We start from the raw sequence: 27970 nt of genomic DNA on the forward strand, positions 1-27970 counted from the left end.
TCACCCGCGCATGCGTGGTTGCCGTCCTCTCCGAGTCCGCCCCGCAAGAAGATGTCAGACGGATCTTGCGGGGCTGCGGAAGAAAGGAGGTCCTCCTTCAGAGAGGCCGGCCTGACGATCGGTGGCCATCGATCGTGGGCCAGACCCCATTTGAGCCGCCCCCCCCCCCCCGGTGCAGGATCCGCCCCCCCTCCTGGCAGGCCGCCCCCCAGCGATCCCAAGCTGTTCCCACCGGCAGCGACCAGGTGTGGACGGCGCCGGGGGAACCGCCGTTTTGGGCAGGCCGCTCGGCCCATCCGGCACTGAGAATCACGGGGGTCGCCATTTTATGGAGATGTGAATCGCGGGAGGGCGTCGGACCGGCGTCCCGGGACAATTTGGCGACCCAGGCGATTCTCCAAACCGGCGCGGGAGCGGAGAATCGCGTCCCATGTGTTAATAATTTCAGGTATTGTTTCTGAAGATGCATTGATCAGCAACATTTTACTCAAACATGGATATAAAATGCCATCTCGTGTAGCAGTAAATAAACATCTAATAGAGGCAAGCATTTCAAGCAAAAATTATTTGATCTACGGACCATTAGGGAGAAAAGGCAAAAAGAATTGTTATTGTTTAATTTGGCGAAATACTGTTTTATCTCCACACAGTTTTTGTATGACATTTTTTCCCCCAATTAAGGGGCAGTTAGCGTGACCAATCCACCTACCCTGCACATCTTTGGGTTGTGAGGGTGAGACCCAGGCAGACACAGGGAGAATGTGCAAACTCCACACGGACAGTGACCCAGGTCCTGGATTGAACCCGGGTCCTCTGCGCCGTGAGGCAGCAGCGCTAACCACTGCACCACCGTGCTGCCCCGGTTTTATTTAACTGAATGGGTTTTCTTTCCCTGAAGATGCCGCCGGTATAAGCCACGGCTTTGCATAGAAACGGTGACTTATTATCAACTAGAAAATCAATATTAGGATTCAACGACTTTGATTAAAAAATTTTCAATTTAAAATTGCTCTAACATCAATAAAATCTTTTGACTCTCCCAAGATGCATACCTTTTGGAATCTGAACATTTAGAAGACTAACCCCCTCCAGCAGAAGTTTATATACTCCTTGTTTTGCATGGGCTTGACAAGGGTCATTAAAAGCCTTGATGGACATGAGGTCCAGTGTAGCTTTGTTAGTCACTCCAGAAGCAGTCTGCAAACTTGCACCCAGAGTGGTGAGGTAGCACTGAGCATTCAGGACCTGAGCCCTCCCTTTACATGAACAAAAAACAAATACGGCAGAGATTGGAAATCTAAAATAAAACTCTCGATGCTGGACACCCACAACACCCGAGAAATAGAATAGGTCATTTGGTCCTAAGCTCTGACTCAGCGAGTCCACGGCATCATGACTGATTTTTGACCCCTCTCCATCTTTCTGTCCTTCCCACCCCTCCGCAAGTAGGTCAGGCAGAATCTGTGGAGAGAGCAACGCAGCCAGGATTGGAAGAAGAGATTCACAACAACAGCTTGATGTTTATGTGGCGCCGTTTGCTTGATGAAATGCCTCAAGATGTTTCACAGGAACAATACGAAGCATAGTATGACACGAGCCACATGAAGGACATATTTGGCCACATGGCCAAAAGGTTGTTCCAAGAGAGAGGCTTCAAGGAGTGTCTCAAAGGAAGAAAACAAGGTGGGGAGGCTGAGCGAGAGTATTGCCAACTGATGATGGAACAACTAAAATGCAGGGGAACAACAGAGACCAGAATTGAAGGAGTGCAGAAGGTCTCAGAGGGTTATGAGTTTGGAGGAGATTACAGACTGAGGGAGGGGTGAGGCCATGGAGTGATTTAAAACCAAGGATGAGGATTTTGAAATCAAGACATAACTTGACTGGAAGCCAGTATTGGTAACCGAGCACAGGTGAGGTGGGCAATGGTTCTTGGTGCAAGTTAAGACACAGGCTGCAGAACTTTGGATAACCTCAAGTTTATGGACCGGGCAGGAGTGTGTTGGAATAGTCGAGTCTAACAGTTAACAAACACGAATAAGGATTTCAGTAACAGATGAGTGGAGACTGGTGAAATTAGGCAACAAGATTAAGGAGATGGAAAAAGGCGGTCACAGTAATATCAGGTTGGAAACTCGTCTCGAGATCAAATATGACATCAAAGTTGGGAACAGACTGGCTTAATACCCCCACTGTTAGAAGAGAGAGGGATGGAGTCAGTGGCTGGGGAATGGCGATTTGAGCAGGGATGGAAAAAGAGTGGCGCAGTGATTAGTGGCACCGAGGACCCGGGTTCGATCCCGGCCCTGGGTCACTGTCCGTGTGGAGTTTGCACATTCGTCCCGTGTCTGCATGGGTCTCGCCCCCACAACCCAAAGATGGGCAGGCTAGGTGGATTGGCCGCAATAAATTGCCCCTTAATTGGAAAAACTAAAAACAAGCTATTGAGCTCAAGTGTTGTGTATTGGAAGGTTGTAAAGTGCCTGAGGTGCTGCTCCATGAGGTAATGTTGAGATAAACTGAAAGAGTGTAGGAGGTTGATATCAGAGTGGAAATTAAGTGAAGAATTAGAATGCCGAGCTTTGGGGGTCATGCTTGCAGATTGAACAGATGTGCACAAAAAAACAATCGCCCGATCTGTATTTGGTCTTTTCAACATGGGAGAAGAAGGCAGTGTGAGCTATTGGAGAAGAATGCATTATGAGCCGCGAACATCTTGTACCGCCACCTTCAACATGGTTGTGTTTTTAGTTTTGATTTGTACCTCTGTGGTAGCTGCCTGCCAACACAGCCTTCTACCAAGTACAACCTTAGCATTTGCTGGCACCCCACTCTGTTTTCTTTCTGTCTTATATGGCCAAGTTAAATAAATCCCCAGCCAATCTTCAACCAGGCTCAAGTTGCTATGGTGATGTGTCCTCTTTAACTAGCTGTCATTTAACAACCTTTGTTTTTGTTTCAACCTGTTTGTTGCCAATTTTAATTATTTCACATAAAACATGTATTCATATTGCTTTTCTAATAGATCCTGCACAAGTTCTCATTTTGGGACGATTACTAATCCTGTGCACCTAAAACATACCAGATTAAAACAAAATTAAAATACCTTTATACATTTGTGGCTATAAACTTAAAAGTTGTGTTATTAATTTATGTCCGTCAACTAAATATATCCGTCCAAATTATAAAGTTCTGTGCATGATTCTTGTCACGGTGTTACTCATCCTCTGTAACACAATGGCACCACACGACAAAAACTAGAAGAGGTAAGGAATGATCAAGAAAGTCAAGAATAGACGCCTAAAATTACCCTGTGAGCATTATCTAATAATCTAATAATCTTTATTATTGTCACAAGTAGGCTTACATTAACACTGCAATGACGTTACTGTGAAAAACCCCAAGTCGCCACATTCCGGCGCCTGTTCGGATACACGGAGGGAAAATTCAGAATGTCCAATTCACCTAACAAGCATGTCTTTCAGGACTTGTGGGAGGAAACAGGAGCACCCAGAGGAAACCCACGCAGACACGGGGAGAATGTGCAGACTCTGCACGTGACCCAAGAAAGTAACCCAAGCTGGAATCGAACCTGAGACCCTGGTGCTGTGAAGCAACAGTGCTATCCACTGTGCTACCCTGCCGCAACCCTGTGATCACTCAGGAGATGGCAGCATACAAACATACAAATTGGGAGCGGGTGTAGGTCACTTGGCCCTCGAGCCTTTTTAAAAATTAATTTACGGGATGTGGGTGGAAGGCCAGCTTTTATTGCCCATCCCTAGTTTCCCGTAAGAAAGTGGTAGTGAGCTGCTGCCTTGAACCGCTGCAGTCCTTGAGATGCACCCATAGTGCTGTTCGGGAGGGAATTCCAGGATTTTGACCCAGTGACAGTGAAGGAACGCCGATATATTTCCAAGTCAGGGTGGTGAGTGACTTGGAGGGGAACCTTCAGGTGGTGGTGTTCCCAAGTATCTGTTGCTCTTGTCCTTCTTGTGGGTTTGGAAGGTGCTGCCTAAGGAACCTCGCTGAATTCCTGCAGTGCATTTTGTAGATGGTAAACACGGCTGCCACTGTTCATCAGTGGTGGGGGATTGAACATTTGTGGAAGGGGGAGCAATCAAGCGGGCATTCTCCTGAATGGTGTCAAGCTTGGGTGTTGTTGGAGCTGTACTCACCCAGGCAAGAGGAGAATATTCCATCACACTCTTGACTTGTGCCTTGCAGATGGTGAACAGGCTTCGGGCAGTCAGGAGGTGTGTTACGCGCCCCAGGGTTCCTAACCGTTGACCTGCTCTGGTAGCCACAGTATTTATATGGCTAGTCCAGTTCAGTTTCTGATGAACAGTACCCCCTGGCTGTTGCCATTCCATAAGATCATGGCTGATCTGATTGTAACATCAACCCCACATCACTGCCTAACCCCGATAATCTTTCACCCCCTTGTTAACCAAGAATCTATCGAGCTCTGCCTTAAGAGATTCAAATATTCACACATTCCATTGCCTTTTGAGGAAGGGAATTCCAGAGAGACACAACCCTCTGATTGACATCTTAAACCTTGTGGACCTTATGTTGCCCTTTTATGTATTTTCTTTTATGTATTATCTTTTTATTTTATTTTATTTTCATGTGCTAAATGACCTGTTTGAGCTGCTCGCAGATAAATACTTTGCACTGTACCTCGATACACGTGACAAATCCAATCCAATCCAATCCAAACGAGCAACCCCTAATTTTTAAACAGCAAAGGAGATGGCAACAAAAAAGAAACAATCCAATCATATAGTGTCATGTGAGAGTACCTTTAAGAAATGGATGTTTATAAATGGATGTGTATATAAATATCTGTTGTGAGAGTACCTTTAAGAAATGGGTGTTTACTACTGCAGTGATGTCAGAGAGTGGGTGGAGCTGGGCTGTCTGTCAGTTTTTTACTTTCGTTTTTGAGCAGGGTGTGTTTTAGTTTCATTTTCAGTGTTGGAGCTGCAGTCACAGCCAGAAGGTGTATGAATCTCTCTCTGTAATCTAAAGACTGTAAATCGATCCTGGTGATGTAAAACTAATAACAGTAGTGACTTTAACCTGATGTGCTTCTGGTAAAAGGTGTTTTAAGTTGTATGGATGTTAAAAGGAAAGCTTAAAGGATTACTTAGTGTTGTATTCTTTGGGGGTTGTATTTGAATTGATGGTTGCTAAGATGTTCACTGTTTGTTTTAAAAAGGTTAACTTGAGTTCATTGAATAAACATTGTTTTGCTTTAAAAAATACTTTTCCATTTCTGCTGTACCACACCTGTAGAGTGGGCTGTGTGCTCCCCGTACCACAATCTATTAAAAGTTGTGGGTCAGGTGAACTCCATGATACACTTTGGGGTTCTCTTAAACCCTGGCCCATAACAATAGCTCAGAAAAGTTTACTTTCACCACTTTCACCATCTTCAGGCTGAAAATAAGGTTTCTCGAATAAAACTGCTGAAAAAAATTCCTAATAATGTTAAAAAGATTTGCTGATAGCTTAATTTTTGGTGTCCTAGTGTGAAGGACACACTTGCCCGGATAAAGCACCTTTCACAACCTCATTGACTTAAAGCGCTTTACAGTTGATTAAATACCTCTTTAAATTTAGTCACTACAGTAATGGCGACAGTCAATGTTTCTCATAGGTAGCTTGTATTTTACGTCTTGGTGTTGCTTCAGAATAATGGTGTAGAATCCTTGGCGTCCAACTGAAATGGTTGCTGAGCCATCGTTTTAATGTCTCTGCATCGCACTGGAGTGCCAGCCTAGATTTTGAGCTGAAATCTTTGGACTGGAACTTGGAATCTATTTCTGATTTGGTCAAGGGTACTACCAGCCTGATATTTTAAAAAATAAAATAAAATTTGATGACCCAATTCTATTTTTCAAATTAAGGGGCAATTTAGCATGACCAATCCACCTATCTTTGGGTTGTGGGGGCGAAACCCACACAAACACGGGGAGAATGTGCAAACTCCACATGGAAATAAAAGTAATTTGAAGGAAGGATCTTTGCCTCCAACTTGACCTGTCACTAAGAGTCAGACACTCTGTCCAGGACAGCCTAAAGATAACAGTTCTAGACACACAGAGGAACAGTTTTTAAAAAAGGGTGGGAAACAGCTTGAGGAGAAGCCAACTCCACAATAACAGAGATATCTTCATTCAGTTATTTTTAGTGGCTATCGGATGGTGCCTAAAGTTGGTATTATTCCACATTAACTTGAGCGGTGCCTGCAATCCCCAAAATGCCATAACCGGACTATGTGATTTGCACAAAGTCTAGCTCAGAAATGTATCAGTGCAGACAGACATTGGAGCATTTTTTGGGATAGGCCTTCAACAAGACTTGCGTTTGAACACAAGCTGGCAAATGAATTTAGCAATCTTGATTTGTGTTGAAATTTTACATGAAAACCTTTTAAGCTTTGAGGGTGTAACTCGTACAGAAAGAAAGATTTACCGCACAAAACTTTGGTTAATGAAAATAGCAAAACGGTAAATATCTTGTTATGCAGTTGTGCGTTGTATTTCTACAGCATCTTTATGACTCGCGTATTATCTGGATTCCCACAGACAATTCACTGGAAATTTGAATGGAATGGGTGCATCCATCACACGTGTTTTTTTTGCCATGCTTTGTTGACAAAAGCTCAAATTATAGTTCTATTTGCCACTGCTCTCTGCTGCTTAAACCCCATAACACGCTCTGCTATTACGTCATACATTTGCCCTGGGTAGCTAAAGAAAACTTAGCAAAAAGTGGGAAACATATTGATTTAAAAAAAAAAAAAAAATTATTTCATGGGTTATTGGAACGTGCTAGTTTGGCCAGAGTTTGTTGCCCATTCTGAATTGCCCTTGAGAAGGTGGTGGTAAGCTGCCTTCCTTAGCTGCTGCAGTTCTTGTGGTGTAGGTACATCCACAGTGATGTTAGGGCAGGAGTTCCAGATTTCTAACCCAGTGACAAGGTGGGATTGGCGATATATTTCTAAGTCAGGATGATGCGCGACTTCAAGGGCAACTTGGAAGTGGAGGTGTTCCATGCATCTGCTGCCCTTGGTTCTGGTTCCAAGAGTCGTGTTTTTGTTTTAGATTATCACCGGACTGTGTATCCCTGTCTGTCCTGGCAGACGCCGTGATCCTCTATCCCTCAGTTCTGCTCGAATTCAACTCCCCTCCCCTCAGGAATGCTGCTGGAACTGCTACCCCCGAGTCTTGCCCCTTTCCTAGGGTTTTCAAAGTCCGCGATGACCCAGCCTGCTACGCTCCAGGGTTGCAAACCTCCAAGATTACATCTCTGTGCTGCGAAACCCTCGGGCCCTATCGAATGAAAATGGGACAAAATTTGATCTTGGAGAAATTCCACAAGAGGAACTGTGACGTTAATAAAAGATGCAATAACATTACTGATTTGTTAGAAGATGACAATTCTAGCCACCGCTTCAAGACTCATTCATTTAAATTAGTTCTGTGGTTCGCATGTGTTGTGTACATCTCTATGAAAATTTCCTGGGCAGCTGATTTGAAAATATGAAATTTGAGCTCAGTAGCAATAAATAATTACGGTCGAGGTATGGAAAGTAGGCAGCAGAAGTAACAAAATGAGAATAGTAAATAAGATTGAGATTGCCCGAGAAACCTATCCAAAAAGGAAAGAAATTGAATTTATAAGTTGCCTTGCATGGTCTAGTATTCAAATATTTAGGAAACAAAGTGACTGACAAACAGGATCCACACATTCATGTCCATGGTCTTTTTATTAACTCTTGTATAGTTTAAATGTTATTTCATAGTTCTTTTTGTGTTACTTTTTTTGGGGGGGTCATGTTTTCTTACTCGGCGGTTTGCTCTTGGCCTTCCTTCAATTCCCTTATTCTTCTTGCACTCAACTCTGCTTCGTGTTAATGGAATGCCATTCATTTTCAATGTGTGGAAACAGGTTATAGACCACAGCTCATCGATGCCCATGTTTTATGCTTTTCACACCTTCTCTGCGCTTGCAGCATCTCACTCTGTCAACATGCCAACACAACATCAACATTTTAGTTGTTGTCTCACTGATTCCCGAGGTCTGTCTTTGTTGGCTTGACAGTCAAGTCGAATTAAAGGATTGCAATCAGTGCTATGTGTATTTGCACTTGTGTATTGCTTGAAAGCTTGTTGTGTTGGTGACTGCCTCCCAGATTTGTAGCCTGATAAGTAAGACTCCTATCTTGAAAGCGAGCACTACCAGCATTGGTTTTGGTCTAAAGTAAGTATTTTTCTTCTGCTACATGTCTGTGGTCTCTTCTAGCCTTCGAACTCTCCCAGAACTTTGCCTTCCTCCATCCCAGATGTTCATCGCTCCATCATTGGCGACCATGTCTCACGCCCTCAGCTCTGGAAGTCCCTTCTCAAATACACTCCTCCTCTTTAACTTTCTTTCCATCCACAGAATCCCTGCAGTGCAGAAAGAGGCCATTCGGCCCAACGAGTCTGCACAACCGTCTGAAAGAGCACTCCACCTAGGTCCATTCCTCGCCTTATCCCCGTTACCCTGCGCACTGATCACGGCCAACACATCGAAGCTGCACATCTTTGGACTGTGGGAGGAAACCAGAGCATCCGGAGGAAACCCACGCAGACATTGGGAGAACGTGCAAACGCCACACAGTCACCCAAGACTGGAATCAAAGCCAGGTCCCTGGCGCTGTGAGGCATCAGTGCTAACCACTGTGCCATGGTGCAGCCTCCTCTCCTCCTTAGAACTCACCTCTTTGACTAAATGTTTGGTTACCTGTCCTAATGTCTTCTTGTATCAAATTTTGTCTGATAATGTTCCTCTGAAGCATCTCGGAATGTTTTATTGTGTGAAACGTGCTATATAAATGCAAGATACATTTTCAGGGCTCCCAGGAAATCGAGCGATAGGGGGATCAGGCAGGAAAGTGGATTGAAGTTCAGACATGATCCTATTTTGCACATTCCGAAGTAAAACATAAAATTAAATAAGATATATGGCACAAAAACAGGACATGCGACCGTACCAGCCTCCCCGAACAGGCGCCGGAATGTGGCGACTGGGGGCTTTTCACAGTAACTTCATTGAAGCCTATTCGTGACAATAAGCGATTTTCATTTCATTTCATTTCAACCAGTCTGTGCCGGCACTTGTGAGACACCCTGGGTGGGATTCTCCCGTACCCAGCGGCACCTTTAGGGGCTAGGCCCGCCCCGGAGTGGTTGGCGCCCCGCCGGCCAGCATGGAAGGCCTTTGGCGCCGCGCCAGTCGGGGCCGAAGGGACTCCGCCGGCCGGCGCGGGTCGGCGCGTGCGCAGGAGGGTCAGCTGACGTCATCCCCACGCATGCGCCGGGGGAGGGGGGTCACCTAGACGTCGGCCATCGCTGAGGCTGACATGGCCGGCGCGTAGGAATAGATTGCCCCCATGGCACAGGCCCGCCCGTGGATCGGTGGGCCCTGATTGTGGGCCAGGTCACCTTGGGGACACCCCCCTGGGGTCAGATCGCCCCGCGGCCCCCCCAGGACCCCGGAGCCCACCCGCGCCGCCAGGTCCCGCCAGTAAGGCACCTAGTCCAATTTACGCCATCGGGACTAGAACAAGAACAAAGAAAATTACAGCACAGGAACAGGCCCTTCGGCCCTCCCAGCCTGCGCCGATCCAGATCCTTTATCTAAACCTGTCTTCTATTTTCCAAGGATCTACTTCCCTCTGTTCCCCGCCCGTTCATATATCTGTCTAGATGCATGTTAAATGATGCTATCGTTGTTAGGTGGATTGGCCATGCTAAATTGCCCTTCGTGTCCAAAAAGGTTAGGAGGGGTTATTGGGTTATGGGGATAGGGTGAAAGTGAGGGCAGACTCGATGGGCTGAATGGCCTCCTTCTACACTGTATGTTTTATGTTCTATGTTCACATCTCCCTTAAACTTTCCCCCTCTCACCTTGAAATCGTGACCCCTTGTAATTGACACCCCCACTCTTGGAAAAAGCTTGTTGCTATCCACCCTGTCCATACCTCTCATAATTTTGTAGACCTCAATCAGGTCCCCCCTCAACCTCTGTCTTTCCAACGAAAACAATTCAAATCTACTCAACCTTTCTTCATAGCTTTCTTCATAAACCTGCGTTGCCACCTTCAGGGTACAATGGACCTGAACTCCCAGATCTCTCTGTACATCAATTTTCCCCAGGACTCTTCCATTGACCGTATAGTCCGCTCTTGAATTAGATCTTCCAAAATGCATCACCTCGCATTTGCCTGGATTGAACTCCATCTGCCATTTCTCTGCCCAACTCTCCAATCTATCTATATTTTGCTGCATTCTCTGACAGTCCTCCTCGCTATCTGCAACTCCACCAATCTTAGTATCATCTGCAAACTTGCTTATCAGACCACCTATACCTTTTTTCCAGATCATTTATGTATATCACAGACAACAGTGGTCTGAGCACGGATCCCTGTGGAACACCACTAGTCACCTTTCTCCATTTTGAGACACTCCTACTCTCTGTCTCCTTTTGCCCAGCCAGTTCTTTATCCATCTAGCTAGTACACCCTGAACCCCATACAACTTCACTTTTTCCATCAACCTGCCATGGGAAACTTTATCAAATGCCTTACTGAAGTCCATGTATATGATATCTACAGCCTTCCCCCATCAATTAACGTTGTCACTTCCTCAAAGAATTCTATTAGGTTTGTAAGACATGACCTTCCCTGCACAAAACCATGCTGCCTATCACTGATAAGTCTATTTTCTTCCAAATGTGAATAGATCCTATCCCTCAGTATCTTCTCCAACAGTTTGCCTACCACTGACGTCAAGCTCACAGGTCTATAATTCCCTGGATAATCCCTGCTACCCTTCTTAAACTGGCATAGAACCAGCGGGACTTCGGCCCATCGTGGGCCGGAGAATCGCCGGGGCGGGGGGGGGGGGGGGGCCGACCGGCACGGCGCGATTCCTGCCCCCGCCGAATCTCCGGTGCCGGAGAATTCAGCGGCCGGCGGGGGCGGGATCCACGCCGCCCCTCCCGGCGATTCTCCGACCCGGCGGGAGGTCGGAGAATCCCGCCCCCTGTCTTCCCTCATCCAAATCTATCAGCATAACCCTCCATCCCATTTCCACTCTTGCTTATTTAGCCTCCCTTTACAAGTATCTATACCATTCGCTTCAGGTAGTGAGTTCCACATTCCCTGTATCTTCTGTATTCCATGTTGGATTTCTTTCCGACTGTCTTGTAACAATGGCTTCTTCTTATGATCTTCCCCACAAGTAGAAACATTCACTCTGTGTCCACTCTGTCAAAATCCTCCATTAAATTTAAGATCTCTATTACTGGTCACCCCTCAACCTTTTTTTCTTCAAGAGAGAAGAGCTTGTTTGTTGTCTCCTAATACATGTACCTGCACATCCTTGCAAATCTTCTCTGTTCCCTCTCCAGTGTCTCTATATTATAATATAATAACCAGAAATGTATGCAGTACGAGGAACTGTGGACTCTAGCCAAGGTTCGATACAGATTCAGCAAAATAACTAATCTACTTGTCAACTCAAATCCTCGAGAACTAAACTCTTAATGTTTAGTTTGCTTTATTTTGGCCTTGCTAAACTGCAGGGCAACTTTTATTGATTGGTGTATTTTTTACTATGAGGTCCCTTTGTTCCTGTACTCCACCTAGGCTTGCACCTTCCAATACAGGAACTCCCATTTCTTCCTACTCCATAGAACCACAGAATAGAATGGAACCATAGAATTGCTACAGTGCAGAAGGAGCCCATTTGGCCCATAAAGTCTGTACCGACCCTCTGAAGAGCATCCTCCTTAGCCTGATCCCTGCAATGTCCCCTCAAATGTGCTGCCTCACATTTATCGCTGTTGAACCTCATTTGCCGATTATTTGTTGACCCTCTTGAGTTTATTAATGTCCACCTTGCGATTTGTTGCAGCCCTCCTCGGTATCGGCTATCCTCGCCCCCTCATAACATCTGTAACTTGTGTTTTTGATTCCAAATCATTCATATGAATTGTAAGCATCTGTTGTTCCAGCTCTGATCCTCGGAGAACATCACTGCCCAACCTCTGCCACAGTGAATAGCTAACCTTCCACTCCCTGTTTTTTGCCTTCAGGCCAGCTAGCCCATCCCTTCTGCCGCTTGCTTCCCAACGCTGAGTACTTTCACATTGTTTATTGATGTGCAAGGGAGACCATGTAAAAGATTTGAGTATTGCTGAAAAAAGATACATTGTCAAAGCTTTTCATCTTGCACGCATCAGGACAATTTGCAAGAATACCAAATGTAAAGGGAACAACAATTTATACTTCATGAGAAGAGATGGAAGAGAATTATTGTTCCTTTTACATTTGGTATTCTTGCCGATTATCCTGATGACTGCCAGACTAGAAGCTTCGACAACTGTCTTTACTTCTGCAATACTCATGTCATGTCAAAGATCTTTGGAAATTCAGCTAAATTACATTTATTGCATTACTGTTGTCTACTGGCACCTCTTCAAAAAATTCCACAAGTTTGGCCAAGTAAGAAATTTACCTTTGAAATCTGTGCTGGCTATTCATTGTATTTTTTTATTTCCAGATTTTCTTTTCTCATAGAAATTCCATAATTCCTCGGACGTGCTCTATCCTCCTTCAAATATAGTTATTGCAGTAGTTAACTGCCAGTATTCTCACAATGCTTATTTTTCCAATGAATTATTAAATATGTGAGGTAATGCCTTGCTATCTCTTGCTGGATTATTTTAAAATGCACCGATGCATTCCACCCAGACCAGAGGTTTTATGCTCTTTGAGTTTGGTTAGTTTATTTAATACGTCCTCTTTTTTAGTTTAAATACACCGATCTCATTACTAATTTCAATGTCCAATGTCGCGTCTATATTCCCAGTAAAGCCCAAAGTGAAATAATTAATGGGTATCACGGTGGCACTGTGGTTAGCACTGCTGCCTCACCGTGCCAGGGATATGGGTTCATTTATGGCCTTGTGTGGAGTTTGCACATTCTCCCCATGTCTGCACGGGTTTCCTCTCGGTATTCTGATTTTCTCCCACAGTCCAAAGATGTGCAGGTAGGTGGATTGGCTATGCTACAAATTGTCCCTTTGTGCCCAAAGGTGTGCAGGTTATGTGGGGTTATGGGTTAGAGTGGAGAAGTGGGCTTAGGTACTCGATCAGAAGGTCAGTGCAGACCCGATGGGCCGAATGGCCTCCATTAGGACTATAGAGATTCTACGATTTCTTCTCTTTCTACGCCAATACCTGTGTTATTATCCTGTCTCACCCCATTCCTGTCCCAGCTTTTTTTTTATCGATGTGCCAGAGAATTAACATTCGAGGCACCTTCACTGAAGTCTTTACTTGAAATTGAATTTCTCTTGTGTCAGAAAATGATGCTTATCTCTCGGTGACTGACTGGGCCAAATGAATGAAGGTGGTTCAAACAGAGGAGGCTACGTCAAACAAAGCTGATCGTTGCCCAAACATCCCAACTTGCGTCATTGTTCCTGTTGATTGTCCGTGGCAATGAATGCTCTTTCTAAATTATTATTTTTCTCCAATATTATGCTGCCGGGTTCTTCAGATCTTTGCATTTTGAGAGGCAATGTGATGAGGGATAATAGATGTTTGTGACGCATAAAAATAAAATCGAAGTGAAAATGCAGCTTGGAATTTAGTGCTATTTAAATTGACATCAAGCAACTTTAAGAGTTAAATATTGGAATGAAGGAGAGAGCAAAGGCAGCGTGTAAAACCAAGATATAGCACAGTAAGCTCGATTGAATTGTGGACCTTGCCTCACGTTATTTCTGACAAAGGTATGTTGGACAGTTCACCATCTTCTGCATATATATTCTGTAATCTAAAATAGAGGCTGCAGGGCAGCACGGTGGCGCAGTGGTTAGCACTGCGGCCTCACGGCACCGAGGTCTCAGGTTCGATCCCGGCCCTGGGTCACTGTCCGTGTGGAGTTTGCACATTCTCCCCCGTGTCTGCGTGGGTTTCGCCCCCACAACCCAAAGATGTGCAGGGTAGGTGGATTGGCCACGCTAAATTGCCCCTTAATTGGGAAAAAAAGGAATTGGGTACTCTGAATTTAAAGAAAAAATAGAGGGTGAGCAGAGGCTACGGTTGCAAATTGTATTTCTCATTGCAGTGGGCAAGGTCTGTTTCACTGCTTTTCAAGTCCGCAGCAACATCGCAGATTGAAAAGGAAGCATTGCTTCAATGTCTCCGTTTATGTGAATCTGACGAAGATGAATGTTGCCTGACTCGTTTTTCCCTTGATTCTTAAGCCAGCCCAGAATATTTCTGTAAAACCTCGCATCTCGGGTCTCTTTTTAAAAAAAAAACTAAACTCCAGTGGATTTACAGGTACGTGTATACTTTGGTAACCAACACACTGCATCTGCAGGGTTGCTATGGAAACACATGATGGTTATGTGGTATGTTTGCGTGACGTTTGGAGTAAGCCTCGGGGTTTTATTTCAAGAGGTTTTCACCAGTGCCATCTACAAAGGGAAGAAACGCAATACTGGGCCTGCAACTCCCGACTGTGAAATTAGTTGGGATTCTGTGAGTACCCAAGCCACTTTTCATACTTATCGTACCGATTATGGTGTCACTCGGAACCGCTTTGGTGATCTGTTTTCAAGAAAAAATATAGAGGACGATTTGTGTATATGAAACAAGATTGCATCTATTTGGCCAGAGAACACAGGGTTTTATTTTCGGGCTCTCATCTAGTTAACTCCATTAAATACTGTCTCAGTCTTGAATTGTAGGTTCACGATCTGATGGACACTTTTTTGGTTTGCTAATTATTTCCAACCCCTTTCTCTCCTTCGGGCATTTTGAAAATTCCACATTGATTGCGTTTACCTTTTCTCATTTTTAACTTGACTTGAGGCTGCCTTTGTCAATTGACTGTTTCTTCTCTCTCTTCAGTTTTTAACTCTTAGTTCTCCCGTTTAATTGACTGTTACACTCTTGCGTCAATTGCAACTTTACTTTGATTTTGCTTTTTATGCAAGGAACAGGTTTTGAGCGTTGAGGAGCAGGTTGTCCCTCAGGCAAGCAACACGTTATATTCTCCCTTTGTTGGGGAGGAGGGGGAGAACATTAGATCTCAGCCCAATTCATCCGACGTTGGACTTAATGGAGTTGAGAACACGGGGACGTAACCGTAGAGCGAGGCTGTTCGGGGTGGGGGGTGATGCCAGGGCGATGCCCCCCCTTCCCACCACCACCAAATGCTATTGAATGGGGAGGGTTATTGGGGATTGAAAACTGAAATCAGATTTTTGTTTAAGACTCGGGAAACCAAGACTGATGCTTGGCATTAAGTTGCGTATCAACCGTAATCTAATTGAATGGCAAAGGAGACTCTAAACACTGATGGACCTCCTCATGTACTTCAATAAGTGCTTGGACTTTAGTATCCCCTTTCAAATTTGTATTTAATCGTGTGAAGGCTTCAGGCTGGGCCTGCAGCCTAATTCCTCAGCTTTATTTAAGGCCCCTAACCGGCCCAGAAATTAATGCCACATTTTTTCTGGGCTTCCCAAACTGTAGTAATAACTGAAGCAGCCAGGAAACCATCACTTCCCAGCACTCGCGTGTCGGGAATGTACAGAGTCACCGGGGTAAGGACTGGAGGCTATTTTGTGGTTGTTTTCTATCTTTCTCTCTGCTTTTTGACATAATATTTTGGAGAGAGAGTCATGGCTTGTGGCATTGTTGTGCACTTTGCTGGCTGGCCAGCCTCGGCAGGGGTGGGGAGCGAGTAATTTAGTGAGGGTGGGTGGGGCTGGCTCGAGTTCGATGGGCTTCAGTTTGAACCCATCCTGCAGGTTGATGGTTGCTTTTGATGGCACTTTTGGCGACCAGGTGGCATCTCATTTCCCACGGATATGATTCACTTCCACGCTGCCTTCAGCTTGCATTACAGATCTAATGGAGACTGACAATCATTTATTCCCTCAGAGAAATGAAAGTTCATTGCAGTCATCTGATCTGCACTCGTACACCACAATGTTCCTCTAGGTCACGTCTGTTTGAGGGTGTGAACTCTTATCATTCTGTGTGATTGCACTATGGAACGTGCACAATGAGGACTGAAACCAATGGAGTGCATTCAGCTGTAACTGAGAACAAGCAACCGTACGTCAGTGGAAATGGGATTTTTTATTCCAGTGTACTTTGTTAATCTGAGATAGTGACATGTGGAAAGCTGTGTGTTACTTTACTTTGATGTTAGTTAACTTGTGCCAATTGTATCAGAAAGAACAACTTCGCAACACTCATGTCCCTTTATCATGGTGCGTTATGACTCTTGCAGCTGACTTTCTGCAGTTCAATAACTGTTGCAAAACGTCTTGGGATTTTGGTATGGAGTTTCATGTGACTTTGGCCAGCTGGTATGGAGGCACGAGTGTGTGTGTGTGGGAGAGTGTGTGTGTGTCTGTGTGTGTGGGGGAAGAGTGTGTGTCTGTGTGTGTGGGGGAGAGTGTGTGTGTGTGTGTGTGTGTGTGTGTGGGGGGGGGGGAGAGTGTGTGTCTGTGTGTGTGTGTGTGGGAGTGTGTGTGTGTGTGTGTGTGTGGGAGTGTGTGTGTCTGTGTGTGTGGGGGAGAGTGTGTGTCTGTGTGTGTGGGGGAGAGTGTGTGTGTGTGGGGGAGAGTGTGTGTCTGTGTGTGTTGGGGGGGAAGTGTGTGGCTGTGTGTGTGGGGGAGAGTGTGTGTGTGTGGGGGAGAGTGTGTGTCTGTGTGTGTCGCAGAGAGTGTGTGTGTGTGGAAGAGTGTGTGTCTGTGTGTGTGTGGGAGAGTGTCTGTGTGTATGGGAGAGTGTGTGTCTGTGTGTGGGGGAGAGTGTGTGTCTGTGTGTGGGGGGGAGAGTGTGTGTCTGCGTGTGTGGGAGAGTGTGTGTCTGCGTGTGTGTGTGGGAGAGTGTGTGCCTGTGTGTGGGGGGGGGAGTGTGTGTGTCTGTGTGTGTGTGGGGGGGGAGAGTGTGTCTGTGTGTGTGTGTGTGTGGGGGAGAGTGTGTGTCTGTGTGTGTGTGTGTGTGTGTGTGGGGGGGGGAGAGAGTGTGTCTGTGTGTGTGTGTGTGTGGGGGAGGGTGTGTGTCTGTGTGTGTGTGTGTGTGTGGGGGGGGAGCGTGTGTGTCTGTGTGTGTGTGTGTGGGGGGAGAGTGTGTGTCTGTGTGTGTGTGTGTGGGGGGGGAAGAGTGTGTGTCTGTGTATGTGTGGGAGAGTGTGTGTCTGTGTGGGAGAGTGTGTGTCTGTGTGTGTGGGGGAGAGTGTGTGTCTGTGTGTGTGGTGGGGGAGTGTATGTGTCTGTGTGTGTGGGGGAGAGTGTGTGTCTGTGTGTGGGAGAGTGTGTGTGTGTGTGTGGGGGAGAGTGTGTGTCTGTGTGTGTGTGTGTGTGTGTGTGTGTGTGGGGGGGGGAGAGAGTGTGTCTGTGTGTGTGTGTGTGTGGGGGAGGGTGTGTGTCTGTGTGTGTGTGTGTGTGTGTGGGGGGGGAGCGTGTGTGTCTGTGTGTGTGTGTGTGGGGGGAGAGTGTGTGTCTGTGTGTGTGTGTGTGGGGGGGGGAAGAGTGTGTGTCTGTGTATGTGTGGGAGAGTGTGTGTCTGTGTGGGAGAGTGTGTGTCTGTGTGTGTGTGGGAGAGTGTGTCTGTGTGTGTGTGTGGGGGAGAGTGTGTGTCTGTGTGTGTGGTGGGGGAGTGTATGTGTCTGTGTGTGTGGGGGAGAGTGTGTGTCTATGTGTGGGAGAGTGTGTCTGTGTGTGTGGGGGAGAGTGTGTGTCTGTGTGTGTGGGGGGGAGAGTGTGTGTCTGTGTGTGTGAGGGAGAGTGTGTGTATGTGTGGGAGAGTGCATTTTTGTGTGTCTGATATGAGCACTTGTAATATTCAATAAATCTTAATAAAGTCAGAGGACCTTCTTTTGGGTTCTCCTCTTGGGGCTGGTGAGGCAAAACATTCACAGATGCAGAGTGGAGCAGGTGGTCTTTTGCTGCCTGTCACTTTGGGATATTCTTGATCAGGAAAGGATCTGGCTTCTCCAAAATATGTACCATCGACCTTGGTTTGAAGAGTAATCGCAGTGAAAAGACAATAATATGCTAACATTCTGATGGAAATAACTTGAGAGAAATTATGGTGGAGTCCAGAACTCTGGGCCATAAATACAGGATGTTCTTCAGTAAATCGGGAAGGAATTCTGGAGGAACTTCTTTATCCAGATTGCTCAGAATGTGGGATTTAGGGCAGCACGATGGCGAGTGGAGCCCTGCTGCCTCGCGTCGCCGAGGTCCCAGGTTCGATCCTGGCTCTGGGTCACTGTCCGTGTGGAGTTTGCACATTCTCCCCGTGTTTGCGTGGGTTTCACCCACACAACCCAAAGATGTGCAGGCGAGGTGGATTGGCCACGCTAAATTGCCCCTTAATTGGAAAAAATGAATTGGGTACTCTAAATTCACAAAAAGGAACGTGAGTTTAACGCAACATGCGGTATGTTACAGAAGGGGAAACTGGTAAGTGCTTGAGCGAGAAAGAAACACAAGGATATGTTGATGGGGTTAGCTGGAGAGGTGGGATTAGGCTTGATTGGAGTGTCAATGCTGGCATGGTTCACTTCGGCTGCCTGACCTGTCCATTGTGCTTTAAGTTCTCCATAATACAAGGTGCATCAATAATTTATCATTTTAGCATCCATCTGGTTCTATTGAAGGCTGCTTCCAGAATTGCTCATGTGCTAATCAGGATTTCCCAAACTTTTCCAGCTATCGGACCCTTTTGACCTCCTAAGGGTACTGACCGAACCCCCTGAGAAGCATTTTGTTTCAATATTGAAGAACCAAACCACAAAACATTGATTGTTTTCATGCAGGTACAAACTACAAAAACAAATCGTTAAAAGACCTTTCTATTTCTTTTATGTATACATTTGTTATAATTAAAAAGTTCTCTTCAACAAATACTTGCGTCTTATCTTTTCGTCATTTTAATGAGGGAAGCGATACTGCTGCATTTGCTCGCAAAATTATTGAATATTACGAGTGCTTATATCGTACACGGACACTAACTCTCTCTCTCACATCCACACACCAACGTCCAATCAGAGGCCAACTTCTCAGTGCTAACTAGTGCACCTATTAGTAGCCAGTAATCTAAAGTGTAGAATCTGCACTCTAAAAGCCAGACTCAAGAACTGAAGGTGATTAAGTTTGATTACGAAGACATTACCTCAGATAATGGAAATTAAAAGGGAAACTGTATATCGGAATATAATTAAACCTATGCAAGGGTCCTATTTCAGACCTCAGGCACAGCAGAAATAGCTGTTTAATTTCCACCAAGCAGCTTGTCTTGAAAAGCCAGTTATTGGTTTTACCTATGAAGCAAACCCCAAAGAGGCACAGCTGCCTGGTGTGGTAACTGTTACTGGATCTGTAAATAGCTTTAAAAATCTATAAGAATTTGTGGAATGTTCAGGGAGAATTAGCTCTGAGCGTATTAAAATAAAGGTGGTTTGGAACTGGGTATAGTTAGTGCCACTGCGTATAGTCATTGTCTTAGTTATGGGTACTTATACTTAATTTTATTGCTGTCTATGTTGCTTTATAAACATTTATTTTATTTAAAATCATCACAAAACATCTGGGATGAAACTTACTTATTTTCAAACCTTTCCTCACATTATAACCAAATTGCAATATTATAGTTGAGGGCAGTTTCAGGTTTCCATTCTGGAATTTGGGATAACTCCGCATTTGCCATCAGCCGTAATCTTAACAATACCATTTGCCGCCTTAATTGCTTGCTGCACCTGCATATTAGCTTTTAGTGGCGTACTGGTTTGATTCTCAATCTATACCCAGAGGGTGGCACGGTGGCGCAGTGGTTACCACTGCTGCCTCATGGCGGTGAGGATCCGGGTTCCATCCCGGCCCTGGGTCACTGTCCGTGTGGAGTTTGCACATTCTCTCAGTGTCTGTGTGGGTCTCACCCCCACAACCCAAAGATGTGCAGGGTGTCATGATATCCAGATCAGCATATCATGGTGCAATCACACACACACACTGATGGACAGGCAGTTGGACCAACCAGCACACACACAACATCGCAGCCAATCACCAGTGAGAGCACACACACTATAAAACAGGGAACACCACACTTCCCGCTCATTCTACCAGGAGATAGCTCAGGGCACAGAGCTCACAGCGTGCCACTCAGACATAGGCCATGTGCTGAGTGCCTCACTAAGATAGTGATAGGGCTGGGTCCACAGGTTAGCTGGTGAAGCACGTACCCAAGCCAGCAGTTAGTTGTTACCGTTGTTTAGACAATAAAACAGAGTTGTACCATCTGCAGCCGTGTTGGATCATTTGTGCATCGGGACACCCAACACGACACAGGGTAGGTGGATTAACCATGCTAAATTGCCCATTGGAAAAAAATGTTTTGGATACTCTAAATTTAAGAAAAAAACCTGTACCCAGATACTTGCATTTGTTAAAAGCAAATTACTGCGGATGCTGGAATCTGAAACGAAAGAGAAAATGCTGGAAAATCTCAGCAAGTTGGGCAGCATCTGTAAGGAGAGAAAAGAGCTAACGTTTCGAGTCCGATGACTCTTTGTCAAAGCATTTGTTCTTGCATTTGTTTACTGGCATTGAACAGCAATGAAAAGCACAAGTGATTCTTCTACCCTGACGCTCCCACCCCCTCACACGTATGCGCAACCAGCCTGCATTAGCTCTTTAATTGAAGGGCTTTGAGGTCAGCTGAGATTTATTGTGTGTGAAGTTCATTCAGCGTTCTGAACTCTGGATGCAAGTCCGGTAGGTTAGGTTGTTAATGTGAAAATAAAAGCTGGCAAAGTGGTTATGGTGTTGTTGCAAGTGGCAATGACTAGAGCTATCCAGAGCTTGGGGGTTTAAAAACGTAACCGTCACGAGAAAAATTTTGACTGAAGTCACTGATATAAAGTTGAGATTAAAATATATCTGTACATTTCCCCTTGATATAGCTCGAGAATCCTGGGCATTTGGGCACCTGTTCTGCCATTTCCTTTTACGGCTCCGTGACAATCATTGTTCGATACTCCTGTGAAGCACCTTGCTAGAAGGTGCTATTTCAATGCACGTTCTTGTTGCTGTACAAAATTGTGATAATAGCATACGGGCAGCAGAATTTTGGATGAATTCACGTTTAGGGAGCATGGAAAATGGGTGGCCTGCCAGGTGAGGGTCTGAATAGTCTAGTCCAGAGATAACAAAGGCATGGGTGTGAGTCTCAGCAGCAGCACGTTACGGGGGATGTTACAGAGGTGAAAGTAGATAACCTTAATTAATGATGGAGCAGATATGTGATCAGGAGTTCATCTTCGAGGCAAACTGGACACCCAAGATTGCAAAGTCAGCAGTGTGGCTCCGCTGTGGGCAATTGCCAAGGAGAGGATCAGACTCATTTTTAACACTGTAACCAACTTAATAGAAATTCATATCTAAAGAATGTGTTTGTAACACAAACTTGTGTCTTTTTTATAATGAATAGAATGGAGGCATCGTGCCTAGAGCTCGCCCTCGAAGGGGAACGACTGTGCAAAGCTGGAGATTTCAAGGCTGGTGTGGCGTTCTTCGAAGCGGCTGTGCAGGTTGGGACCGAGGACTTGAAGACATTGAGCGCCATCTACAGTCAGCTGGGCAATGCCTACTTTTACCTGAAGGAGTATTCCAAAGCTTTGGAATACCACAGGCATGACCTAACCCTGGCCAGGTGAGCTCAGTGCAAACTAAAACTCAAAAACCTAAGACATATTTGCAACCTGATTGGCAGAGATCTCATTCGCAAGGATGAGCAGTCTTCTGAAGTTACTGTTAAGGTGCGGTGTTGTTAAAGCATCCTGAGTATTTCTCAGTTTATCTAATGCACCACTGTTACAGCTGTACAAGACATTGGTGAGACCTCACCTGGAGCACTGTGTGCAGTTTTGGTCCCCTTATTTGAGGAGCAATGTAGTTGCATTCGAGGCTGTTCAGAGGAAGTTCAGTAGATTTATTCCGGAGCTAAGGGGTTTGTCTTATGAAGAGAAATTGAGTAGTTTAGGCCGATTCTCTCGAGTTTAGAAGAATGAGAAGAGATCTAATTCAGGTGTTTAAGACGATAAAAGGTATTGACAAAGTAGCCGTGGGGCGGATGCTTCTTCTGGTCTTTTCTTTGTTCTTTTAGAAGATTTTAGTTTAGACGGGCAGCATGGTCGGCACGGGCTTGGAGGGCCGAAGGGCCTGTTCCTGTGCTGTACTTTTCTTTCTCCTTTGTTCTTTGGGGGGGCAATCTAAAATGAGGGATCACGGTTTTAGGATAAGGGGTGGCAGGTTTGAAACTCAAAGGGTCGTGAATCTGGAATTCACTACCGCAGAGTGCGGAGGATTCCGGGACATTGAGTAAATTAATGATAATCGCTTATTGTCACAAGTAGGCTTCAATGAAGTTACCGTGAAAAGCCCCTAGTCGCCACAGACCGGCGCCTGTTCGGGGAGGCTGGTATGGGAATTTAAGGAGGAGTTAGACAGATTTTTAATGAGTAATGGGTTGAAGGGCTTTAGGGAGCAGACAGAAAAGTGTAGTTGAGGCCAAGATAAGATCAGCCACGATCATATTGAATGGTAGAGCGGGCCCGAGGAGTTGAATTGCCTACTCCTGCTCCTAGTTCTTATGTCTTTATGTTCTGTGCCACGAACAGACAGGTTTTGCAATGGTGCAGTAACAGAATAATAGAAAACCTTTTTTGTAGATTTGTATGTGTTTTTCCTGTTGGAAAAATTGTATTGCATTGACATAAGTGTACCTGAGCTTGAAGCACATATAATCCACTGGGTACAGAGTTCAGTAATTACATTGAAACAGGTACACTTAAAGAAAGGGCACTTATTGAGAGACTTAAATAACTTGTGATAAAATGCACAAGGCGCTCTAGGGAAGCACAGGCGCATGCAATCCCTGAACTGTGGCAGCAGTAGTTGTTGCACCAAGTCCCTTTTACAAGTTAAAGCACAGAACTGGCCTGTGACTCAGTTGCTGCCTCTGGCACTGCGAGGTAATAATGTGTTTGGTGGAACGAGCAGCCCTAGCAAAACTAGCAGCAGAGAGACTACCCTATCTCTGGGATTAAACACTGCTATGGCTGGAGTTCCATGGGGGGAGCAGGCAAGCTGGTGAAATGGGTGACCATGTGGCAGATGGAGTTCGACACAGAAAAAGCATGAGATGGTACATTTTGGTAGGGAGACTCATAAGAGAGACAATGCAAGCCAAATGGCGTAAAGTGGTACTTGTGCACAAACCTTTGAAGGTGGCAGTTCAGTTTAACCAAGCACGGGTGTCCTTTCTATTTTCCAATTCGTTGCTGGGAGCTGAGCAATGTTGGCCAGGCCAGCATTTATTGCCCATCTCTAATTGCCCTTGGGAAGGACTTTATAAAGAGAGGCATTGAGTTTAGAAGCCAGGAAATTAGGATCGGCCCTACATAAAGTATTAGCTCAATCCCAGCTGGAGTATTATGTCCAATTCTGTGTGCTGCCACATTTTAGGAAGGACGGGAAGGTTTTAGAGAGGGTATAGAAGAGATTGACAAGAATGGTTCCCGGGGTGATGATTATATTTGCCCAAGTAAGCTGGAGAAGCTGGGATTGTTCTGAGTAAAGAAGGCCAAGAAGTGATTTGAAAGAAGTGTTCTAAAAAAAAAAAGAAAGACTAAACTAAATCAAGACTAATTGTTTCCAATGGCTGAAGGGTAGATAACCAGAGGGTACAGGTTTAAGATGATTGACAAAAGAACCAGAGGGGACTTGAGGAAAACTTATTTGCGGAATACATGGTTAGGATTTGGAATACGCCGTTTTATAGGATGGTGGAAACCTTTTCAATAATCGCCTTCAAAAAGAATTAGATAAATACTTTTTTTTAATAAGCATTTTATTGAGGTATTTATGGTTTTAGACCAACAACAGAAGAAACAATGTACATACAATGTACAATAAACATAGTGTAAAAGCCGACTTCCTCCCACACAGGTCCTACTCGAAGCTACACTAACCCCCCTCCCCATTCTGCTGATGGTTAATTTTCCCCAGAGAAGTCGACGAACGGCTGCAGATGAACCCTAACATTGACCCTCTCAGGGTGAACTTGATTTTCTCCAAGCAGAGAAAGCTAGCCATGTCAGATAGCCAGGTCTCTGACTTCGGGGGCTTTGAGTCCCTCCAAGCTAATAATATCCATCTCTGGGCTACCAGGGTAGTCAAGGCCAGAACGTCTGACCCTTTCTCCTCCTGGATTCCCGGGTCTTCCGACACTCCGCAAATCGCTACCTCCGGACTCGGTGCCAGCTGTGTTTTTAACACCGTGGACATGACACCCGTAAACCCCTGCCAAAACCCCCTGAGCTTCAGGCATGCCCAGAACATACGGACCTGGTTCGCTGGTCCTCCCGCACACCTGCGCACCTATCTTCTACCCCAAAGAACCTGCTCATCCGGGCCACTGTCATGTGAACCCGGTGAACGACCTTGAATTGTATCAGGCTCAGCCTGGCACATGTTGTGGATGTGTTGACTCTACTCCACGCGTCCGCCTAGAGACCATCCTCTATCTCTCCTCCTAACTCCTCTTTGCGTTTCAGCTCCTCAATCTGCGTTTCCTCTGACCCCATGAGTTCTTTATAAATGTCCGAAACCCTCCCCGATCCCACCCACATTCTGGAAACTACCCTGTCCCGTCTCCCCCTTGGTGGTAGGAGCGGGAAGCTTGAGACCTGCCTGCGTAGAAAGTCCCGCGCCTGTAGGTACCTGAACTCATTCCCGCCCGTCAATTCAAATTTGTCCTCCAACTCCCTCAGGTTGGAAAAGCTCCCCTCTATAAACATATCTCCAATCCTCTTGATCCCTGTTCTCTGCCATCTCTGGAACCCGCCATCTAGCCTCTCTGGGGCAAACCGGTGATTATTGCAGATTGGAGACTAGGCTGATGCTCCCTCCGCTCCCACATGTCTGCTCCATTGCCCCCAGACTCTCAGGGCCGCTACCACCACGGGGCTGGTGGAGTACCATGCTGGCGGGAACGGCAGAGGCGCCGTTACCAATGCCCCCAAACTAGTGCCCTTGCACGATGCCGCCTCTACTCGTTCCCACACTGCCCCACCCGACCACCACCACACCACCACCACACCACCACACCACCACCACCACCACCACCCACTTCTTAATCATAGCTATATTCGCGGCCCAATAATAATTACTAAAGTTCGGCAGCGCCAACCCGCCCACCCCCCCAGGCTCCGCTCCAGCATCCCCATTTTTTTAATCTGCGGGGTCTTACCCGTCCATACAAAGCCAGTGATCACCTTGTTGACCCGTTTAAAAAAGGACCGTGGAATAAAGATGGGGAGACACTGAAACACAAACAGGAATCTCGGGAGGACCGTCATTTTCACTGTCTGCACCCTCCCAGCCAGTGACAACAGGAGCGCGTCCCACCTTCGGAAATTGTCCTTCATTTGGTCTACTAGTCGGGCCAGACTTAACTTGTGTAGCCGTTCCCATTCCCGCACCACCTGGATGCCTTGGTACCAAAAGCTTCCCCCTACCACGCTAAACGGCAACTCCCCCAATCGCCTCTTCTGCCCCCTTCCCTGTATCGCGAACATCTCACTTTTTCCCATGTTCAATTTATAACCCGAAAACCATCCAAATTCCCCCAGAATTCTCATAATTTCTTCCATCCTTTCTAGTGGGTCCGAAACATATAGGAGCAGGTCGCCTGTGTACAGCGAGACTCTGTGTTCCACCCTCCACCCCGCCCAGACCAGCCCCTTCCTGCCCAAATTGGATAAATATTTAACAGGAAAATATTGCATTGTGCGAGGAAAGAATGGGGATGGCGATGGTTTGGTTTTCGAAAGAGGCAGTGTTGACTCAATGACTTGAGTGACCTCATTCTGTGATGCACTCTTCTACAATGCCATCTCGGGGATAGAGTGACTTCTCTGCCGCTACGGGTGCTGGATAAAGATATCCCATTCCTCAGAGTTTTTACAACATGAAATATGATCACTTTGCAGAAAGAAAGACAATTTAAGGTGTCAATAACATACAGGTCCCTGCATAGATTCATGGTAAGCTTTGGAAGCATATCTTGTGCTGTCATTTCATAGTATCTAGCCTCAGGACACTGCTGACCATTAGAGCCATGGGTGGTAGATGTTTGAAATTTAAGCCACATTTAGAATATTGCGTGCAGTGCTGTCATCACACTACCAGAAGGATGTGGGTGCTTTGGAGAGCGTGCAAAGAAGGTTTGCCAGGATGTTGCCTGGTCTGGAGGGTGTTAGCTCTGAGGTGAGGTTGAATAAACTCGGATTGTTTCCGTTGGAAAGATGGAGGCTGTGGCGAGAAATGATTGAGGTCGACAAAATTACGAGAGTTATAGACCGGGTGAATAGTCGAGCTTTTTCCCAGGGTGGAAGATTCAGTTACAAGGTGGCACAGGTTCAGTGTGAGAGGGGGAAGGGTTTGGGTAGTGTGCGGGGAAAGGCTTTCACGCAGGGGGTGTTGGGTTTCTGAAACACGTTGCCAGTGGAGGTGGTAGAGGCAGGCGCAAGAGCAATGTTTAAGATGTATCTTGATAGACACATGAGCGGGCGAGGAATGGAGAGATACAGATCGTTTGCGCAGTAGGTAGGTCTAAATAAGGAATCTGGATGGACGCAGGCTTGGTGGGCCGAAGGGCCTGTTCCTGTGCTGTAATGTTCTTTGTTCTTACGCATGTAAGTAAGTGCTGCCTTAGTTGTAAACAATTCATTACAGACGCTTAAGTTCCAGTAAGGAAACCAACAGGGATTGACCTTTCTCTCTCTAAAGAACCATTGGGGATCGAATTGGCGAAGCAAAAGCCAGTGGCAACCTAGGAAATACATTGAAAGTACTCGGAAGCTTTGATGAAGCAATTGCTTGCTGCCAAAGGCACTTGGAAATCTCGAGAGAACAGAAGGATAAGGTAATCTTTAATTCAAAACGGAGCAAAGGAGGCTTTGTTTTTTCCTTAAATTAATTTGCATCCTGTTAATGGTTGTTTTGTGAGCAGATTGCCTTAAAGGTCCTGGCAGTCACTGGTAAATATATGGTTAAGTGTTTAACGCGGTGTTGGGTCATGCGTTCCACCTGATCAGTATGTTGCAATACTTATCACTCCCCACTGATATCAAATTTGCATCACTGTTTGTGTATAATTAACCTTCCCAGCAATACAGTTAAATGATGTTAGTTCTAGTTGCTGTTTCCACTGCAATCCCCCTTATCGCAAGCTCCCTGACTGCCTTTGGAATGGTGGCCATAGCATCGTTCAATATGTACTTGTCATGTAGAGCAGATTTTGTTTTGCATTATGATTACCATCGGCACCAAGAGCAGGCCACCCCATTCAGCCCCTCAAACCTGATCCATCATTCAGTAAGTTTGTGGCTCATCCGTGTCCATTCACTGTGTACTGTTACCTTGATACACATTGCCAAACAAAAATGGGCTGAATGACCCACTCCCACTTCCATGTTCTCAAGAAATGCAATTTAATGTTTGGAGTGGCTGAATTGTCACCAGTTCAGTTGAATAAGTGCATTCCTTCTGGGGGAGTGGAGAATTTCTGAAACTATAGTTGACGAAGCACATTCCTTGGAATCGCACACTGGCTAGAAGAATTGTCTGGCTGAAGAGTCAGCAGTGAGAGCAAGCTGACTCCTAAGACGGTGGCCAAGGAAATGGGGGAAAATATGCAGAGAGAAAACTTTGAATTTTGAAATGAGTTGCAGAATAAAGGACTTCAATCTCTGTTATACCATTCATGATCTCAGGGTGGCATGGTGGCACAGTGGTTAGCACT

General features: G+C 45.7%; 1 protein-coding gene across 7 annotated transcripts in view; it reads left to right on the forward strand.

Annotated features, from left to right (window-relative positions):
• Positions 1 to 27970, forward strand: part of LOC140399277 (G-protein-signaling modulator 1-like) — a 386887-nt gene that overhangs the window by 172158 nt on the left and 186759 nt on the right. For 5 of the 7 annotated variants that reach the window (XM_072488747.1, XM_072488745.1, XM_072488748.1 and 2 more), the window contains 2 exons: positions 21593 to 21814; positions 26956 to 27091. In XM_072488747.1, the coding sequence (XP_072344848.1) occupies positions 21593 to 21814; positions 26956 to 27091 (358 nt within the window). Of the gene's footprint in view, positions 1 to 14596; positions 14618 to 18816; positions 18924 to 21592; positions 21815 to 26955; positions 27092 to 27970 lie in introns of those variants that run through there. The other 2 variants (XM_072488750.1, XM_072488751.1) reach the window with 2 other exon arrangements.

The sequence above is a fragment of the Scyliorhinus torazame genome, chromosome 22, assembly GCF_047496885.1.
Source record: "Scyliorhinus torazame isolate Kashiwa2021f chromosome 22, sScyTor2.1, whole genome shotgun sequence".
Lineage (NCBI taxonomy): Eukaryota > Metazoa > Chordata > Chondrichthyes > Carcharhiniformes > Scyliorhinidae > Scyliorhinus > Scyliorhinus torazame.